The following is a 22,015-nucleotide window of genomic DNA, read 5'->3' as shown; positions in this document are numbered from 1 at the left end:
CAGCAAATTTTATGCTGCATGTATTTTACAATAAAGAAATCATACAAATGACCACCTAATCTTCTCTACCGAAGATCAGTTCTGCTTAAAATGTCAGGAAATTCTGTGGGGAAAGTATATGTAGTGGTTACATGCTTGGTCTCAGACAGTAGTCAGTTTAGGTTGAAATCTCAGTTTTCTTTGTTACTATTAACTGTGAAACTTGCTTGGGAAATTTTCTAAACTTTTTGTACCCCACTTTCTTCACCTATAATATATAGATAACGATAAACGTAATATCTCATGAAGGTGTTATCAGGATTAAAAAAGGCAAAGCATTCTGTGTATTTAGCATGGCACCTTATGTATATGGTAAGTGCTTAACAAAGGTAAGCTATTATAACATTAAATACAATTTTGTGAGCTGATATTTGAGCAGTTTGGAGACAAGAGCTTCACTATTTCTTACTACCAATTCTTGATATCTCAAAGACACAATTAGGAATTCAGTCATGACCTTCAGCCATATTTGAACAATTCCCTGGTGCATAAATCTACATTCCCACATTAGGTATGTACCTGGATGCAAGCCTTAAAAGTCATGTCTCAGTTAGTTCATTTGTTCATGTCAGCTAACCATGCTAATATTCTGAATAATGGTGATGTCTTGCTGATGCCAAGAACAAATTTGGAAGGTAAGCTTTTATGATAAATATCTAGGGTCTTCCAATGTACATGTGTGTACACATGCTTAAAATGGAATATTATAGTTAGATGTCATTTATTAAAAGTGTGTAACTCCAGTAGCTACTTGGTTTTCAGCTTTCTGCTTTCTTGTCTCATTCTTAATCAGGTCTAGCAATTATGACTGCATGAAACTAATGTGAGAAGAAAGACTGGTTACACCAGTGTAAGTGATAGGATATAAATACATGAGGGATGATTCAATTAGCAGCAGTATCACCCACCAATAGGAGTGATGGTTTGAAATCAGACATGAGTTTAAATGTTAGCTCTACCATTACAGGCATTTACTTCTCTTTTCTGTTTCCTCTACTGAAAATTGGGGAGAATAATACCTATTTACATGGTTGTGGTAAGATTTCCACGAGATGATGTCTAGCAAACAGTAAGAAATCAAGAAATAGTCACTAAGTTATTTATTCTTTCTAGAGGAATGAGATTGACAAATATTTGGGGTCTCTGAGGCATAGTACTTGATTAGCTTCTATGATCTGATTTGGAATTTAATTCTTAATCTTTTTATTGTCACTTGTTCTTTGAGAACAAAGAGGAACTGACTACCGCTTCATTTCAAAATGTGTGTATTACATTTGATGGGTTACATTAGCAGTTATAAAGCAAACAGTAGAGTGGGAGGTGGGGAAGTGGATGAAGTGAGTTCAATCACATACCTGGGAAAAGTCAATAATGAAGGCAGAGCCTGAATTTGTATGCCATACTGAAGAGAAGAAAACACAGGTGCAGGATACGAAGCAGGGATTATGAATTAGAAATTGCTTTCTCCTGGTGTTTATGCAGTTTGCCCATCTCTTTGGTGTTATTTTATCTACTGTTAAAATTTAGGATAACAAAATTTATATGTTTATTAAACCACTTTAAGATTTAAAACATGGTGACATGGAAATGCAAAGGGGAGCTATAAAGACCGGATGAACCCATTTATTAATTTAAATACGTGTTCCTGTCTGTTATTAAGAAGTGCACAATTTCATTTGTACTGTATCTGGGTGACCACAAATCAGCGATAACCAATTCATAAGTAAATGTCCTTGCTTTAGGTGTAGAGGGATTAACTATAATCAGACCAAAATTTTCACTTCCATTTGAATTTTTCAATTTAAACTCGGTGTGCCCTTGGTTTTACACAACAGGATTCAGGAATTAAAGGTTTGGCTCTTTAAAAGCCATCAAACAGGCACACGGTCCACGAAGCAAAAACTCGGGGAAGTTCGTGCGCCCACACCTGGGAAAGCTGAGATGCCCTTCAAGAGTTGAAGATGGCGTTTCCACGAGTCAGGTCAGAGTTAACGCGCTACCTTCGCTTCAAAGACTGGATTCCTTTCAGTGTATTAGTCATGATGTTTTGCTGACCGAGAGTTGGAACTCTGTATGAGGGCGGGTGAGTTTACATTCTGTCCGCTCGTCGTCCTCGTAGTTGCTAACACGCACAAAAGACTTCTTAAAAAACGCAAACTGGACTGAAAAAACTTAGGGCAGACAAGGAACAAATCCTGGGCGGGTAGTGGACAAAGCGGTAATTCCTCTCACCTTACAGGAATTGCCTCCACCTGTAGTAAGTACGTCTCCTAAGGGACCACACTTGGCACTCACCTAAGCCTGAGACTAACAAGCTTGGTTCTTCCCTCTGACTCGCAAAGTAAGCGCTAAGGTGAACACAGCTGCGGAACCCTCCGGCTCTCGGAGGCTGCGTTTTGATAACCGGAGGGACAAATTTTCGTTCCCCTTTCAAAATGCACCTTGCAAACGCAACACGAACGCGGCTAGGATCTCGGGAAAAGGGAGGAGGCAGATGGCTCGGGGGAGTTGGCCTCGGCGTGCCGCGGGTCCCGCGGAGCCCGGCGCGCAGAAGGCTCCCCGGGGCACTGACTGCTGCTCCTGCCGGTGGCTCCTCCTGTCCTCGCGCGTCCGAGTCTGGACCTGGAGAGCGGCCGCGACGGTGTCCCCCACCTGCGGGCTGGGCTCGGCCGGATGGTAGGGACGCCGACCTGGAAGGAGCGCGCGCGCGAGGGAGGGAGGCAAGAAGCAAGGAGCGGTCGGGGTGGAGAAAGCCGCTAGAGTGGATTTGAGGCCCGGCCGGGCAGCGCCCAGCTTTTAACCTGGGCAGTGGAGGCGGGGGAAAGGAGCGAAAGGAAAGGGGAGGTGTGTGCGGTAGGGGTGGGTGGGGGGAGTTGGAAGCAAGTGACATCACAGCAGGTCAGAGAAAAAGGGGCGAGCGGCAGGCAGAGAAGAGTAGGGCTTTTGGCACTAGGAGCTCTTGCCCTGCCTGCCCCGGCAGGGACCTCGGTGCCCCCAGAGACCATGCAGAGGTCGCCTCTGGAAAAGGCCAGCGTCGTCTCCAAACTTTTTTTCAGGTGAGAGGGTGTCCAGTTGAGCTTTGGAAGCACACGTGCCCAGGAAAGAGGAGGACGCATGTATGGGTTGGGTTTTGGGGAAAGAGGATTAGTTTTTTTTTTTTTTTTTTTTTAAAAAAAGGTGCCGTATCATTCATTGTTATAGAGGATTTTGTGGAATAAGATAGAAAACATTAGGAAGAGATAATAAACTGAAGCTCATTGTTTGAATAGAGTCTTAGCTTAACACTGAAGTTTTAACTACTTGCAACAACTGAAAATCATCCTCTCAAGACCCAAATGTGCTGCTGTGCAATTGTTTTCTTGGGTTTTTCTAGGAAATTTGTGAATTATAAACTTGTTAGTAACAAATACTTAAATTTGGCCCCTATTTTCCCCTCTTCATGCCTTGGAAACTTAGAAATCTTGGTTCACCTACAAGTGCCATGCCTGTGTGTGATAGGTGCTCAGTTGACTGAATTTTGAACGTTTTTAGAGGAGAAGTATGAAGTGGGTACTATGTACTTAAAGTTTTTATTGTTATGATACTGAGTGTATCTAACAAGTATTTGCCACAATTCCATTATTCTTTCTTTTAAGAATGAGAGCAAATCCTTTGAAATACCTTAAAAAAAAAAGCCAATTCTACAAGCCATACATTTTAAAAGAGGGGTCAGAATTACCATGGAAATGTGGAACCTTGGGAATAGATACTGAAGTTAAACCCACTGACATTTAATCAATTGTCCTCTTAGTGTACTTTGCCTGTGATGAGCCATAAAACATAAGTTCATCTTGTGAACTTCATCTAATGAGAATTTAAAAGTTCAGAGTCTTAGGTAAAGTGTAATTAGATGTAGCATTTCATATTTGAAGTGTTCTTTGCATACTGTATCTACTTTATTCCTGTTATACTTGTATGAATGAATGAATAGGTATATTCATATCTCATGGGCTATTACTTAATTCATAAGTAGCCAATGAATCAGCATACTTAGGTATCAGAAAAGCCAAATACATAATAAATATGCCCATATGTGTATGTGGGGAAGGAACTTGGCTTTCACATCTTTCTAATATTTTATTCTCTGAATGGGCAGCAAGTGCTGAACTCAGGTGCTAAGGAGAGGGCCTAGACCATTGAAGGAGAGCTCCTCCCTGTGGATGGGAGAGAAGGACTTTACTCTTTGGAACTGCCTTTGGGGTTGGTTTTTTCAGTGCCTTTTGTTATGTTATTCCATCTATACAAGTGGGATTATCTGTTCTGTTTTCCTGTTATTTATGAAATCAGAATGTTAATTGGCATGAATTATAGCTATTTTAGTAGAGCACTTGGAAGAATTTAAAAGCCATTCTGTCTAAAAAAATGCAGTTTAAAAAAATCAGTTTTCAGAAGAGTGCATACCTCATGGCTATGTCTAAGTTCTAAGGAACTTTAAATTAGCTCATTGTTGATTTAAGTTAGATCATTGTTGGTCTATCAAAGTATTTTCTGTTTTTAAAACAGATCACCCTATACAGTTTAGTTTTAAAAGTGCTCTCAGGTGAATTTGTTAAAAGGTAAATATTATAAAGGCTACTAAATTTGTTAAGAGAATACTCAGTCCTGTTCTTCAAACTACTTTATAATAAGTTGCTCTAAGAATAAGTATATTTGAAAAAGTTTAGGTCCTACTATTTATAGGAACTGACAATCACCTAAAGCACCAGTGATTATAAACTTCCTTCTGGGTGGTTATTCTGGAAGGGTAAGAAACTTGTTTTCTGCATTGGATTATACAATACTGGAAGGCTTTGGATTCAATTTTTTTTTTCATTCAGATCCCCAACCTCCTAGTTAGTAGTTCTGTGACCGGAGGCCAAGTCCCTTAACATCTCTGTTTTGTGTTACTTAACCTTGAAAACTTGGAGACTGATAGGACTGATGTCTTAAGTGTGAAAGTCCCTTAGTCGTGTCTGACTCTTTGCGACCCAATGAACTGTAGCCTGCCAGGCTCCTCTGTCCGTAGAATTCTCCTGACAAGAATACTGGAGTGGGTAGCTGTTCCCTTCTCCAGGGGATCTTCCCAACCCAGGGATTGAACCCAGGTCTCCTGCATTGCAGGTGGATTCTTAACAATCTGAGTCACCAGGGAAGCTTAATTTATTGAGAAAATGCATGTAAAGTAGGTAGCCTAGTAAATGTTTACTGCTATTATTACTCTTATTAATTACCATATTTTTACATTCTTTACTGTGAACCTTGTTTATATTAATATTCAATTCATCTTTGTTGAAATAAGTTTATGACAATCCACCTGCATATGCAATGAATGGCCTATGTGAGAATTTAGGTAAAAATCTCATCTAACATGGCCTTACCAGGTACACAGGGAAAAAAGTCATATGCTTGTGTAATATGTTGTTAAATGTCTTAGAATTTAACTTTTTGAGTATGATCCAGTCAGTTTCAGAGTCATAAAAGAGTACAGCTGTTATGGGCTGTGTTATAGATTATATTAAGTATCTCTTTTATTGTCTGGATTTTGTTACTGAAAAGACTAATACAGTTTAGGAAAAATTTAAATACTTTTCTTAATTTTGCTTGAGTTTTACATCAAGTATGAAATTTGAAAGATACCCGAAGTGTCATAATGCATAAAATAATAATGTTACAATGTCAGTATTATAAACATAATCCAAAAGATAATTTCACTGCAAAAATTCAAATTATTTGTATCTCAGAGACCAAGTTACATTAACATAAAGCTTTTATGAAATACAAAGGTTTTTTAAACTGGAGGTGATAATATTTGCATAGAATTTATAATATATATACCAGTGCAATTGATTTACAAATGTTTTCCAAGAGAGATTATGTTTTTCATTTTTGAGCAATTTGTCAAGTTTACACTTTCTAGCAGTATGTTATTCTGTCCCTTCGCCTATACCCTGATTTTCCCAAATTCTCTTTCGATGTTATTGTGTATCAAGCCATGTGTCAAATGACACAACTTGAATTTTGATCGTGGTTTTTATACCAGAAGTCTAGATCTATACTTGAGGAATATACCCTCAGAATCCATGTATACAATGCCACAAATTTCTTACAAGACTGGATTTAGGGACCCCAATAAATTCCACAGATGAATCTCAAATAAGACCAAAAAGTAAACAATGTTAGACTCAAAAAAGTATAAAGATGTTTAATCATAATTTGTTAAGAGTCAAGGGCTACTTAAGTTTAGGTATTATTCAAAAAATGTATTGCAAACTTTAAAGACATTTCTTAATGAAGAGAAACATAAGTGCTTTGAGCAACAGAAGATGATGATAATAAATATTTAATCAAAGACCCATAAAGATAACAGTTTTGAAGAGGACCACACCTATTTGCTTATATGAGTTACAGTATATGTTGAAAAAAATCCATCACAAAGACTTTATAATTACTTTCTGCAAGGCAAGAGGAAATCTGAAATTATGGCAGAGTGATCAGTATTTTTGCAGTTTGTCAGGGGAATTTATAGAAATTTTGCCAAAGGAGACTAGTTGTCCACTCAAACAAGGGCCTGTTCCTGTCCTGATCAATACACGTATAGTATCTCAGGTTTGCCTTTCAGACAAGGCTTAGACTATCCAAATGTAAAGAAACAGCTGCATGAAACAGAAGGCCAATATGAGATGCACAATTCATATTGAGATGGACAGCTGCTAAGGGACACTTAATACCACAAGTTTATTTAGTCAATCAGTGGGCAAACACCATCCAGTGAAGACAGCCCAGGGTTCCTATACATTCTCTTGACTTTGTCTCTTGTAGGAACACCACTTGGGGACAGGGGCCCCTCCCTCTTGAACAGTGTTGCCTGAACACTGACAAATGCTGACTCCTTACACCAGTCCCTTAAAATTCCTTTCTATCCATCTGTGTTTTGCTAATCATGTTCTTACGATACAGATTTTTAACTTGGGATGTGTCAATTTTGATTGATTCAACTCTCAAGAGTTCTTGAAGTACCTCTTTTGCATGATATTACTAAAATTATATGTTTTATTATATAAAATGTATGTGTATATATATATAATTTTCTTTTAGTTCGTTTTGCAAGTTTAAAAAATTCATACTTGGTTATGAAGTGTATTCCAATAGTTTTTATATGTTAGTTCAAATTATTACTTAATTAACTCTCTGGGAAAACTCATAACACATAACATACAGTGTAATGTAATTTTCTATTCCTTGTTAAAATGAGAAGTGGAATCAGTCTTCTTAACTGCTTCATCAATATTTTATGTTTGGTGTGACGGTCAAAATATCCTCTAGAGACAACTGATACACTGGGGAAATCATGGTTTTTCCCTTTTGTTTCATAGGAAGAAGTAGAACTTAGTGTGATAATATTCAATGCATAAATGTTAAAACTTGTTTAAAAGGCCCTTTAAATGATCCTGGCTATAAAATGTGTTGTTATTGTCAGTGTCACTTCACAGGAACCTGTAATTTCAGTGATTGAACTACAATATAAATATAGGATTGCAAAACCATCAGGGAAGGGTGTTAACCATTTAGCATGGAGCTGTGTGTTGTTTGGCAAAACTTTGAAAACACCTCTGACTCAGTAGTAATTTTGGCAATTTTGATTCCACTGATTCCAGACACATCTTTGTAGGGCTCTTCCCTGGAGCAAAATCCCTGCGATGCAATGAGATCAAGGAGGGAAAACAGATTATGATAGATGTCTGGTTTTTTGGGGACCCAGACTGAAGGCTTACTTTATAAATATGTCAAGTGGGTTATCATGAAGCAAAACATTACTATTTCAGATGCTTCTCTTCAGCTCCTAAGATTTTACCTTTTGGCTGTTTGAAAGTAAAATTAGCCCTACAAAGCAGCTTTGCTATTGAGCCTGAGAGTTTAGGCTTCTTGTAGCAAGAAAACTGTAGAAATTCAATTAACTTGTTTGATGTAAAGAATGAATATATTCTTACAGGGTCCTGAACTATCTGTTTTCACTGCTGTATCCAAGTTACAAGATTTGTCTAGTTTGCTATTCTTTGTGCAGCTCTGTTAGCTTATTACTATCTTTTAACATCAGTGACTGTTTCATATTGTAAAGTCCTGAATGTCAGGGCCTTCTATGACTTGTTTAGTGGAGTATTCAGAACATTTCAAGACTCCCGCATGTAGTGGTTCAGTAAATATTTGTGATGGTGATAATTCCATGGTGAACTGTGGAGACTTACAGATATTGTAGATTGCTGACATTCAACAGTCCTGTAATGGAACATTATTCTGAAAAAGAGATGTCAAAGCAAAGCCAGCAGAACCCTGGACAGATTTTTTTAAATACTTAGACTAGCTAATCTATGAAATATTTATTATCTCCCTTTGTAACTAAGCTTTTGTCTTATGTGAAGACCTGCTTGCTAATACCTTGCTAATGGGATCAAGAAATAGATTTGAACATTTTTGCTAAGTCCTTGTGGTTAGGATTATTAGCTCTCAAACCGGACAACTGGGTTCCGTTATAATCAGAATTCTTCTTTAGGTTGCTTCAGAGGACTGAGTCAGAGCAATACTTTCTCTGTAGGTTATGAATCAAGTCAGCTTGGAGGGCGCCTTATTTCATGAATTCACCACCTTTTGTATTCTGTGTGAGGCAGTATGAATGTTGAGGTGTACAAGGAAGAAATTGGTGCTGTCTTCATGGAATGAGTTCTCTCAAAGCCAGATTTTCAATGGCTTATAGCAGCTGTCCCCTGGATGTTCAATCCAGTCTTAGACTGGTTAAGGAAGCCTTGCTGCAGGAGTGACTAAGTTGACACCTAAAGGAGATCATCTGGATAAAAAGGGTTGGGATGGGTCAGGAAAAATGTGAAAACTGAAGCAGCAGACTATGTGTAAGACTGACAGCAAGATTGAGCATGCACCTTCAAAGGAGTCAAAGAAGTTCCCTGTAACAGGAGTCCAAGATGTGTGATAGAGGTTTGGGGGGGTTGGGTCTGAAACTGTGGCAAGGGCCAGATCCAAGGGGCTTGGTGAGCTTTGTCTGGGCGTTATCATATTGGAAGTGAAAAGCTGTGGATTTCAAGCAGGGAAGTGACATGTCCAGTTCAAACCTGTTGCAAGTTTGCAAAAGAAATCAATTGGGATAGAGGAAAAAGAGATGGATTTGAAAGACATTAGGAGGTAAATCAACAGGTTTGGCAATTGGTTAGATGTGGAAAGTGAAAGAGAAGAATCAAGGATACTGCCTAGATTTGCCGACTTGGGTAGCAGTGGGTGATGGTGCTGCTTGCTGAGTGAGGAGACACAGTTGGAGGCGGTGATTCAGAGTGGAGGTGAAGGTCTATGCAGACTCTTAGCTTTCTCTTGAAGATAAAAAAGGAAATGATGCATTTGGCTCAAGGCCAGGTAGTGTGATTGTGTGAAAACATTGAAGTGATTTAGAGCTTTAGGTAAGAGATTTGGATTTCTGAGATGATAGTAAGCATTGTAAATACTTCCTTCACATTGTTCGGTGAAGTCCAGGGTGGTACCTAGGGAAGAATTTAAAGTGCCCACTTTTTTGGCTTCATTGTGATATGGAGTCACCTGAGAGTGTGTCAGAAACAAGCAGCTGTATGCTAGGGACGGCACTGGTTAAATTCTACCTAGAATTCTCCCACTACCTTACCTTACAAACCCACCCACTCATATATGAAGTGCCCTCACCTCACCCTAACCGCACACCTTTAAATAGTGGTTTTTACACAGCTGATTTCTGTGATCATAGACATTTAAGAAGGTATAAAAATCTGGGACTTCAGGTACTGTCTGCGGTGATTGAGTAAATAAGAGCACGCCTACTATCATGAACTCATTTTTTTGGTGTGTTAAAGAAAAACAGTTTTCTGGAATATAATCTGAAAAAAATATAACTAAAGAAGGTAATACACTGATCATTACCCCCGAAAAGTATTTCAAAATTAAAGAAATATATAATGTAGAATGTGAAAGCCCATGGGTAACACTGTGGCTCTGATACATATTTTAAAGTCTAGTTTGAGGCATAATAACACTATTAAATTTTATTAACCTGAAAAAAAAAGATTCTCATACAATTATGTACCATTGTTTTATGTTAAAACTTTGAGCTGTTAAAGCACATAGCTTTCTTTCTTAGTGTTGTCTACAGAGGTACAGCAGCCTTCTACCTAACTTCACACCCAGCCCCAACACCTAGTGAAATTTTTAACTGAAGTTGATAACTTCAAAAGGGATCTAAGAGTTTTTCATCTATTACCAGTCAGACCATTCTGTGAAAATTAGGCTTAATAAGTAGCAAAATCCTAGAGGTCCTGACAGCTGGGTTTCCAGAAGATTCAAGGCCAGACACTGAAGCCCAGTATTGGTTATGGGAGAAACAAGAAAATGAAGCCTCTGCTGACCGGAATTAGCAATCCTTGTTCTAGAGGCAGCATACTGGAGAAACTTGATAGTAAGTGTTCTTTGCATATTTTATTTATTTTAAGCATCTCTATGAATTCTGGAAAATAGAGCAACAACAACAAAGCTGTACTTTTCTCTAGCCAAAATCTATTGTTATACTTTCAATCAGGGATTGGCAAACTTTTTTTGTAAAGGGCCAGATAGCGTATAAATATTTTCAATGTTGACCATGGGCTACATGGTCTCTGCCATTGTGGGAAAGCAGCCATTAGGATGCAAACAAATGGTCATGGCTGTGTTCCAATAGAACTTTATGGACCCTGAAATTTGAGTTTCATATAATTTTCACACATCATAAAATATTTTTCTTTAAAAAATTCTTTTACAATAAGCTTCAAAATTTATAGCTTTAAAATTATTTAGTTTAAAATGAAGATCTAGAAAAAATTTCAAGGCTCATTTGTAATTAACATTAGTGTATTCAGTAATTGAGTAATTTAAAAAGTGAAAAATTTAGACATGCAAAATGGACTTCTCAGAAGAAAGAAATAATAGTTTAGGTATTATTAGATAATTTCTCAGAATAGTTTTGTCATGTAGGAACCTAGCGACCATTTCCTCTTTACTTCTCTTTTGCTTATATTTTTTATGATGTATCCTTTAATGTATAGGCTCTACCTTATCCATCTTTTTGTACCCAGCACCTGTCTGACTCCCTGTTGAATAGTAGGTTCTTTAACATATATTTGTTGAATGGGTAAAACTTGACTAATTCAGTTTATTGTGCTTCTAAAATTTAATTTTTGATGGAAATGTAAAAATTGACTGATAGATATGAAATTTTTAAAAACTTCCCATTTGGATTTTCTGAAGATAAAATGTCTACATTTTTTATTTAGTAATTTAGAAAATTACTAAATAAGGATCATCTCACATAATAAACTTTTCTAAAGTCAACAACATAATTCCTTGACAGCAAAACTTGTTTGATGTATTTACAAAATACTTCCTATGAAATGTAAATATAAGATCATCACATTTAGAAATGTGTATTGGATTTAGTCTTTGAACACAGTCTTTGGATCCCTTGAGGTGTTAACTTGTAACTTGGCAGCCTTTTTGAGCTCTCATACAGGTTTTGCTGATTTAGTAGTTTCTGTTGCTGCCAAGGGTAACGACATAACTCTTGTCTTTCCTGAGTCACAGTCTGTCACTCCAGCCACCCTTAATGCTGAGTACAGTCCGATTCAGATTCTGGGATTAGTAGACATGTATGTTATTGTTAAAAAAGCAAGGAGCCACCAAATCTGCTATTAATGAAACTTTGATCAAAGTTTAGTTGTTCAGTTGAGAAAGAAGTCTAACTAGAAACAGGATTAAGAAATTCTTTAGGTAAATTAGAACCCTTTCATAAATATCAGTACTTTCCATAGCTTTAGATAAGTGCGTCTCAAAGTGCCAGTCACCTGTTCAAAAATATATTAAGATCTATCTATAAATAATATATTTTACATTAACTATGCAGATTCCTAGGTACCACTCCATACCAACTAAATCCAGAATCTTCAGGAGAGGTCAACTATAGTTCCCCCCACCCCCTAATTTCAGGTGATTCTTTTTGTGTACTAAAAACAGTGTTGTACCAATCTTTGTTACATAGCAAAGTGACTCAGTTATATACATATATACATTCTTTATTTTTGTATTATTTTCCAGTACTATTTATCAGTACTATTTATTATCCAGTACTATTTTCCAGTACTATTATCAGTATTATCCAGTATTATTTTCCAGTACTATTTATTATCCAGTACTATTTGAGTGTAGTTCCCTGTGCTACACATTTAGGACCTTGCTGTTTATCCATTCTAAATGTCATCGTTTGCATCTCCCAACTCCAAACTCCCAGTTAGTCCCTCTCCTTCCCTTCTCCCTCTGGGCAACCACAAGTCTGCTCTCTGTGTCTGTGAGTCTGTTTTTGTTTTATAGATAGGTTCATTTGTGTCATATTTCAGATTCCACATATTCTGGTGATGTCCATGTATAGAGTCTTCTCTTGTGTTGTTGGAAGAAGGTGTTTGTTATGACCAGTGCATTTTCTTGGCAAAACTCTGTTAGTCTTTGCCCTGCTTCATTCCATATTCCAAGGCCAAATTTGCCTATTACTCCAGGTGTTTCTTGACTTCCTACTTTTGCATTCCAGTACCCTATATACATGGACATGACCAGATGGTCAACACCGAAATCAGATTGATTATATTCTTTGCAGCCAAAGATGGAGAAGCTCTATACAGTCAGCAAAAACAAGACCAGGAGCTGACTGTGGCTCAGACCATGAACTCCTTATTGCCAAATTCAGACTTAAATTGAAGAAAGTAGGGAAAACCACTAGACCATTCAGGTATGACCTAAATCAAATCCCTTATGATTATACAGTGGAAGTGAGAAATAGATTTAAGGGACTAGATCTGATAGAGTGCTTGATGAACTATGGAATGAGGTTCGTGACATTGTTCAGGAGACAGGGATCAAGACCATCCCCATGGAAAAGAAATACAAAAAAGCAAAATGGCTGTCTGGGGAGGCCTTACAAATAGCTGTGAAAAGAAGAGAAGTGAAAACCAAAGGAGAAAAGGAAAGATATAAGCATCTGCATGCAGAGTTCCAAAGAATAGCAAGAAGAGATAAGAAAGCCTTCTTCAGTGATCAATGCAAAGAAATAGAGGAAAACAACAGAATGGGAAAGACTAGGGATCTCTTCAAGAAAATCAGAGATACCAACGGAACATTTCATGCAAAGATGAGCTCGATAAAGGACAGAAATGGTATGGACCTAACAGAAGCAGAAGATATTAAGAAGAGATGGCAAGAATACACAGAAGAACTGTACAAAAAAGATCTTCACGACCCAGATAATCACGACGGTGTGATCACTGACCTAGAGCCAGATATCCTGGAATGTGAAGTCAAGTGGGCCTTAGAAAGCATCACTACGAGCAAAGCTAGTGGAGGTGATGGAATTCCAGTTGAGCTATTCCAAATCCTGAAAGATGATGCTGTGAAAGTGCTGCACTCAATATGCCAGCACATTTGGAAAACTCAGCAGTGGCCACAGGACTGAAAAAGGTCAGTTTTCATTCCAATCCCAAAGAAAGGCAATTGCAAAGAATGCTCAAACTACCGCACAATTGCACTCATCTCACACGCTAACAAAGTAATGCTCAAAATTCTCCAAGCCAGGCTTCAGCAATATGTGAACCGTGAAATTCCTGATGTTCAAGCTGGTTTTAGAAAAGGCAGAGGAACCAGAGATCAAATTGCCAACATCCGCTGGATCATGGAAAAAGCAAGAGAGTTCCAGAAAAGCATCTATTTCTGCTTTATTGACTATGCCAAAGCCTTTGACTGTGAGGATCACAATAAACTGTGGAAAATTCTGAAAGAGATGGGAATACCAGACCACCTGATCTGCCTCTTGAGAAATGTGTATGCAGGTCAGGAAGCAACAGTTAGAACTGGATATGGAACAATAGACTGGTTCCAAATAGGAAAAGGAGTACATCAAGGCTGTATATTGTCACCCTGTTTATTTAACTTATATGCAAAGTACATGATGAGAAACGCTGGACTGGAAGAAACACAAGCTGGAATCAAGATTGCTGGGAGAAATATCAATAACCTCAGATATGCAGATGACACCACCCTTATGGCAGAAAGTGAAGAGGAACTAAAAAGCCTCTTGATGAAAGTGAAAGAGGAGAGTGAAAAAGTTGGCTTAAATCTCAACATTCAGAAAACGAAGATCGTGGCATCCGGTCCCACCACTTCATGGGAAATAGATGGGGAAACAGTGTCAGACTTTATTTTTCTGGGCTCCAAAATCACGGCAGATAGTGATTGCAGCCATGAAATTAAAAGAGGCTTACTCCTTGGAAGGAAAGTTATGACCAACCTAGATAGCATATTCAAAAGCAGAGACATTACTTTGCCAACAAAGGTCTGTCTAGTCAAGGCTATGGTTTTTCCTGTGGTCATGTATGGATGTGAGAGTTGGACTGTGAAGAAGGCTGAGTGCCGAAGAATTGATGCTTTTGAACTGTGGTGTTGGAGAAGACTCTTGAGAGTCCCTTGGACTGCAAGGAGATCCAACCAGTCCATTCTGAAGGAGATCAGCCCTGGGATTTCTTTGGAAGGAATGATGCTAAAGCTGAAACTCCAGTACTTTGGCCACCTCATGCGAAGAGTTGACTCATTGGAGAAGACTCTGGTGCTGGGAAGGATTGGGGGCAAGAGGAGAAGAGGACGACAGAGGATGAGGTGGCTGGATGGCATCACTGACTCTATGGAAGTGAGTCTGAGTGAACTCCAGGAGTTGGTGATGGACAGGGAGGCCTGGCGTGCTGCGATTCATGGGGTCGCAAAGAGTCGGACTCGACTGAGCAACTGATCTGATCTGACGAGTGATATGATATGGTGTTTGTCTTTTTCTTTCTGACTTACCTTACTTAGTATGATAATCTTTAGTTGCTTCCTAGCATTCTTCTTGTGTAACCTTAGGGTCCAAGGAGGAGAATTTTGAAAGTTCACATTTTTTTGTAAGTTAACAAGAGATATCATTCAACTTGGCGCAGAATATAGTCTTCTCTTAAATAGTTTTTAAAATCTTTGAATTTTGCCACAGGCTTACTAAGTACTTTCTTTGTGCCAGAGATTATATGTATTATCTCAATGAAATCTTCAAGCAGTGTTAAAATATGTAGTTTACAAAGATGAAAGTGTTTTATAAAAGGTCACCTAGCTAGTTACTGTGAAGTCAAGCCATGAGCTTAGATCTCTAGAACTCTGCTTTTAACTAGTATATTTGTTGTTACTGTTGTTTAGTCACTAAGTCATGTCTGACTCTTTTGTGACCAGTATTTTATACTATCCAAAAATCTTGAATGAAATTGTTAAATTATTTCACTTAGTTTGTTTTCTTAATTTTCTTTTCTCTGAAATTATTTTTTTATACATAGATAATAATATTATTTAAATAAGGCATTAGACTCAGTTCTTGGAAGCATGCCCTCTCATTGTGTTTTGCAGAGGTCTATGTGACAAACTACTTGAGGAGGATAGCGATGAAGAGAGGAGGGAAGGGTATTGTTGCAGGTTAATGAGGTTTTTAAAATCCTAAATATCCAGTTGAAGAGTGAAAGATGTGGTCAGCCAAAAGCATGTCAGCAGCCAACAATTGTTCCACGGAAACGGCTCAGTTTTATAAAACTGACCCAGACTATACTTTTTATCTTGATTTGTTCCATGCAAGTACTAATCATTAACTAATCATCTCACTTTATCTTTTTCATGTTCCAAATCTAGCTTCTTGTCTTCTTCCACTGTGTCAAACCTAGGCTTTCTGTTGAGTTTTTGTATCTACTCTTCTTACCTTACCAACTTAACCCCCTCTGCTGAGTTCAGGTTCAACACCCACTCTCTTTGGTGTCCTGCTCTCATCACCACTCCCTGGTTGTCCATCATTCCTGCCATCTGTTTCTTTATGTTTACTCTTGCTCTATTTCCTGGGGCTGAAGGAAAAGGCAGAGTCACCTGCCAGGTGGTTCTTCAACTTGATATTTGACGCTTCATATATATAAACCTTGGAGTTTTCTAGTGCAGTGGGAAATTTCTTTTATAGTTTTTTTGTCTAAATACATTTAATCAGTGAATCCAGACTTCAAATGAACTCTTCCATGGAGCTGCAATGTATGCAAATAAAAGTGACAATAAAAGACAGTAAACCCTCCATAAATACAAAGATATAGGTAACCTCCTGCGCCCAAATAAGGGCTGAAATGATTATGTAACATTTGCATGCTCTTTTCTTAGTCATGTACGCTTAATGCTTTTCACATTATACTTCTGAAACTGAGATGCCTCTTGTGACTGATGTCAAAAGAAACCTGTCAGCCATCAGGCCTAGAAATAACTTGTAGTTATTAACTTAGCAATTCATGGAGGATAGGGCTGGCTCATTGGAAAAGACCCTGATGCTGGGAAAGAATGAAGGCAAAAGGAGAACGGGCGGCAGAGGATGAGATGATTAGATAGTATCACTGACTTCATTGGACATGAATTTGAGCAAACTCCAAGAGATGGTGAAGGACAGTGGAGCCTGGTGTGCTGTAGTCCATGGGGTTGCAAAGAGTCAGACATGACTTAATGACTGAACAACAATATCTGTAGCCTCAGCTGATTGTTTGCATTGCTTGTACCCCACAAGGTTGACTTTGAACTTAAATTTAGTTTCTTGCTTGAAATTTCTTGAGAACGATTACTCTGTGATCTGATTTTAAACGAACAGTTAATATTTAGTCTGAAGTTTGTCTGGCATATCAAGGACAGTAATTAAAGTAGAAGTTGCCCAAGCTCAGCACATCACTATACTTCGAAATTATACTGCCTGTGGGCTTCCCAGATGGCTCAGCGGTTAAAGAATCTGCCTGCAGTGCAGGAGATGCAGACAGACGCGAGTTCAGTCCTGGGGTCAGGAAAATCCCCTTGAGGAGGGCATGGCAACCCCTTCCAGTTCCTGCCTAGAGAATTCCATGGGCAGAGGAGCCTGGTGGGCCCCAGTCCATAAGGTCGCAAAGAGTCGGATATGACTGAAGCGACTGAACACACATATCCTGCTGTGAAGGTGTTGTGAATGCAATTGTCACTGTAACTTTATTTATAACTTTAAATAGTCAAGAGTAATTCAAAAGAATATTTTTTATCTGAATGTGAAGAAGGCTTAGAAGAAAACTTTATGATACTGAAGAAGAAAGTGGTATGTAATAGTGTGAATAAGTATATAATATTGAAAAAATTTAACTGTGTATATTTAATGTAGTAGAATTTTTTTTAAAGGCTATTACTACAGTGATGATGAGTCTTGTAATTAATCAATGTCACCTTATTGTTGAGTAAGCACAGTAAAGTATTGTAAAACCAAGATTATATCATATGCTTTTTGTTATCTTTCCCTTGGGATTGCACAACTCTCTGTTATGCTGAGATGAAGCCTTGTGTGAGCAGGTATGCCAGAGACAGGGTGGGCTGTAACTGAGCTTGGCTCACATGTGTCTGCAGTGATATGCTCACTGATGCAGTGTGGATATACCCAGTGACAGATTGTAATATGTTTAAATAGGTTCAAAGAGATGTCAGGGGAAGCTTTCCTACATAGTGGACACAAAATTGAATTAGCCTTGAACTCCAGGATGATGATTGGATGGATCCAGTGTGATAAAATTTTCATATAACACATTTGGGAATGTGTAATGTTTTCTGTTCCTATTTTTAAAATAATAAAACATAATTTTAAATATTGACATTTCAAACCAAAAGTTGGTGAACTTCAGGAAGTATCACAGAGAACACTAGGTGTTGGGGTCCATTGTTTGAAAACCATTGAAATATTGGTTCCGAAGTAAGCCAGAAAGAAAAACACCAATACAGTATACTAACGCATATATATGGAATTTAGAAAGATGGTAACAATAACCCTGTGTACGAGACAGCAAAAGAGACACTGATGTATAGAACAGTCTTATGGACTCTGTGGGAGAGGGAGAGGGTGGGAAGATTTGGGAGAATGGCATTGAAACATGTAAATATCATGTATGAAATGAGTTGCCAGTCCAGGTTCGATGCACGATACTGGATGCTTGGGGCTGGTGCACTGGGACGACCCAGAGGGATGGAATGGGGAGGGAGGAGGGAGGAGGGTTCAGGATGGGGAACACATGTATACCTGTGGCGGATTCATTTTGATATTTGGCAAATCTAATACAGTTATGTAAAGTTTAAAAATAAAATAAAATTAAAAAAAAAAAAAAAAACAAAGATCATGAAAAAAAAAAAAAAAAAAGAAATATTGGTTCCCTCATATTGGTTGTCATTGATGACCTTCCCTTGAGTCTTTTCACCTATACTATACTCTTACAAAATGATCTCAGATTTACTTTGTCTCTATCTTTACTGTCAACTCTTAGTAGCAGTGTATAAGGGAAGAAAGAAGTACTTTGGAATCAAGGAGAACCTGCTGGAATCCTTGCTCTGTGACTTAACCATCTTACCATCATACTCTTTTAAGCCAGTGTATTAGTTTGCTATGGCTCCTCTAACAAAGTACCCCAAACTGACTGGCTTTGACAGCAGAAATGCAGTGTCTCACAGTTGTGAAGGCTAGATGTGTGATACCAAGTTGTCAGCATGTGTGGTTTCCTCTGGGGCTGTGAGAGACTGTTTCATGAGCTCCCCGGCTTCTGGTGATTTGCTGGCACTCTCTGACTGGTAGACACGTCACTTTGCTCTCTGCCTTCATCTTCACGTGGCGTTCTCCCTGTGTGCCTGTCTCTGTGTTCACATTTCCTTTTTATTTCCAGGGACACCAGTCATATAGGGTTAGGGCCCACTCTAATGAACTCATTTTAACTTGTTAACCTCTGTAAAGATCACATTATGAAGTACTTGGGGTTAGGATTCAACTCTTAATAGTAATGGTCTTCAGGAACAGAAACAGATATGGAAGCAATCTGAAGCTATAAAGTATAATATATGTAGAGAGTTACATTAATTTATAAAATTTTTCATCTGTGGTGGAACACAAGTAACATTGGAACAGTGCAGAGTATGTCAAGTGATATGATATGGGAACTGTCAAGAAGGGTCAGAATAAAAGGGATTGATTGCTCTTGAGTAGACTGAAGAATGACTTTCCATTTATGAAGTTTTGGTACATCTCCACTGAGAATCAGAGAAGGCAATGGCACCCCACTCCAGTACTTTTGCCTAGAAAATCCCATGGACGGAGGAGCCTGGTAGGCTGCAGTCCATGGGGTCCTGAAGAGTCGGACATGACTGAGCAACTTCACTTTCACTTTTCACTTTCATGCATTGGAGAAGGAAATGGCAACCCACTCCAATGTTCTTGCCTGGAGAATCCCAGGGATGGGGAAGCCTAGTGGGCTGCCATCTATGGGGTCGCACAGAGTCGGACACGACTGAAGCAACTTAGCAGCAGCAGCAGCAGCCACTGAGAATAAATAGAATGAAAGCCAGACCAGACATTAGAATGTTTTGGTAATGAAGAAAGTTAAAAATGAAAACATTTTTAGAGCAGAATTCAGTAATTTTGGCTGGAAGTTTTAAGATTGTTGGCTTTAAGTAATGATTCAGAAAGGGGGCATAACTGTCATTAAAAGAACGGCCGGTGGAAAACTATGGACACCCTTATGTTTGCATTGCTTTTATCATCAACTTGAAACATATTTTCACTTTTTTTCCATTTTTAATACATTTGACCAGGAGTAATGACTGGGCAACACCTATTTGCAGTCCTATCAGTGTCCTAACATGGGCTATAAATATCAGGTTTGAGTAATTAATTAGTTAGCACATTAATTCATTCAGCTTTTGTAATCACTGCCTTAGGCACTGGACAAGACAATGAAGATACAAAAATATATATGACATGTACATTAATGTGGTAACATAAATTTAACAATTAAAAAATAATTGAGTGACAGTTATGTGCTATACTTCATAGTAGGTACAGGGTATATAGCAGTAAAAAAACTATATCTCTAAGGTGTTTGCCCTTGGGGAGTTTAAAATCTAGTGAGTTTGGAGACATGATAGATTGGCAGACAAGAAAATAGACAATTAGTAACAGCTCAGGTGGAGGAAGTATGGAAGCGAATGGAGCACATGGGAGGAAAATTAAATGAATTATGTATGCGAGCCACTCCCATACATAATTCATATGAAATTATTTCAATACATTTGAGATTTTTGGGAAATAGAGGTTGGGTTTTATTTTGAGATAGTTGTTAATTTTTATTCAGTGTCACCTGTTGTTTGGTTGGTGTTGGAATAAAAACAAAAAAATACTGTATCAAATTATGGAAATAGAAGAATCCTTTAAAAAATTAAGAGCCACCTTATTATCAATGGCTTCATCCACTGGGAGCTCCTGCAGAGTTCAAAAAGAAGAGAATTTGACTTGATGTTTATTTTAAAGTTCTTTTTCCTAAAGTGTGTCTGCAAGCAAAAGATTATGACATTTTGAAGTCACAATAATTCTTAAATGCCTATAAAATGATTTTCACTAAACTATCAACATTTGTGTTATAATTTCTATTTTTAGGGACCCATTTGCAAAGGTGACTGTTTTGAACTGTTAAATTGTTTATTAGGTTCAGTTACTGATTCAGTCATCCATTATTCTGTTTTTTGCTATTGGGGGGAAAAAGTAACAGGATATTTTGTGGGTCTTTATTTGCTTAGATATTGCCTAAATGAAAGAAAGATAGAAAGATTAAGTGAAGGGGATTTAAAGTAAGGCTCATGCAGTAAAGTCTTATTTCCATGATAAACCTTAAACTAGTGGCTGTCTCTGTTCTCAGCTTTTGTCTGGCTTCTTTTTTTCTGAGGTTCACAGTTGGGATGAGTGAGGGTTCAGCCACAACTGTTCTCTCCTTACACCTCTTAGGAATTTTACCATCAGTGCTCCTCTCCTCTAAGTAATATCAAGGCTCTAAGCAAATGAAAAATAACATTAGCATTGCTCCACAACCTCAGGAACAGGATCTGAAATGTAAATCCTTAGTCATACAGTGTGTCTACAACACTCCCCACCTTGCCAAAGCAGGGAGAAATGAAGATGCTAAATTTATCTTTCAATGTGTAATTTGTGATTTGTATTTTAGAGGATGAAATAATAACAATGGAAGATAATAAAGGGTTAAAATGCCACCAATGACCAAATTTCATATATAGTTTGAAGACGGGAAATCATCTGCAGCTGAGACATCTGTATACAATGCCATATGGCTCTTTGAATCCTTCTAAAAGTAACAGTAGGATAACAGTATAGCAGAGCATACAGTGTAAACAAATTAGAGTGAAGAGAAGGTTAAGATAAATGAGAAAAATTCTAGAATTTGACCAAGCATTTATCTGGCTAGGGAATTCCAAGTGTAACCCAAGAGACCAGCTTCATCATGATTAAATTAAAAATCATCAGCTTTGTCTTCCTAATGTATCGTGTTTGAATATTTCCCTTGGAGGATTACATCTTAATACCTTCATCTTAAAACATTTCTGAAGTTGCCACCAACCTCCGTTTCACCATTCCATCTATCAAGCAAAATAAAGAAGTAAACATCTTCAAACTATGTTGGGTGGAATTATAGCACATTTTAAAAATTTTGGGGAAAAATGTTGCTTTGAGGCAGTAACTGGCAAGCAGATGTCACAGAGGATTTAATAAGTAGTGTTTTTTTTGGGGGGGGGGTACACATGGTAAGGAATAATTAAGTAATTTGGAGGTTGAAGGTCGTGAATCTAGCACGTGATTTGCCTATAGCGGCTCATACCAAACAGATCCCTGACTCCACATCCCAGAGCCTCTCAGGATTTCTGTCTCCAAGAGAGGAAAGTCATCTCCATATTGTGAGAAAGACTTTAACAGAGAAGTATCAAGTAGCCTTGACTCCAG

The 22,015-nt window shown here is 38.0% G+C and overlaps 1 protein-coding gene across 13 annotated transcripts in view; it reads left to right on the top strand.

Moving 5' to 3' along the window:
• The first annotated feature begins 313 nt into the window (after positions 1-313).
• The window catches only part of CFTR (CF transmembrane conductance regulator), a 318,775-nt gene continuing 297,073 nt past the window's right edge, over positions 314-22,015 (top strand). For 9 of the 13 annotated variants that reach the window (XR_008717817.1, XR_008717819.1, XM_055590287.1 and 6 more), the window contains exon 1: positions 2,387-2,715. Coding sequence is in view for 9 of the 13 variants with exons in the window: in XM_055590287.1 (XP_055446262.1) it covers positions 2,534-2,715 (182 nt within the window). In the remaining 4 variants the exon portion in view is untranslated. The other 4 variants (XM_055590294.1, XM_055590291.1, XM_055590295.1 and 1 more) reach the window with 4 other exon arrangements.

This window comes from Bubalus kerabau, chromosome 8, assembly GCF_029407905.1.
Source record: "Bubalus kerabau isolate K-KA32 ecotype Philippines breed swamp buffalo chromosome 8, PCC_UOA_SB_1v2, whole genome shotgun sequence".
NCBI lineage: Eukaryota > Metazoa > Chordata > Mammalia > Artiodactyla > Bovidae > Bubalus > Bubalus kerabau.
Note: the sequence above shows the minus strand (reverse complement) of the source record. Positions and strands in the feature narration are given on the sequence as shown.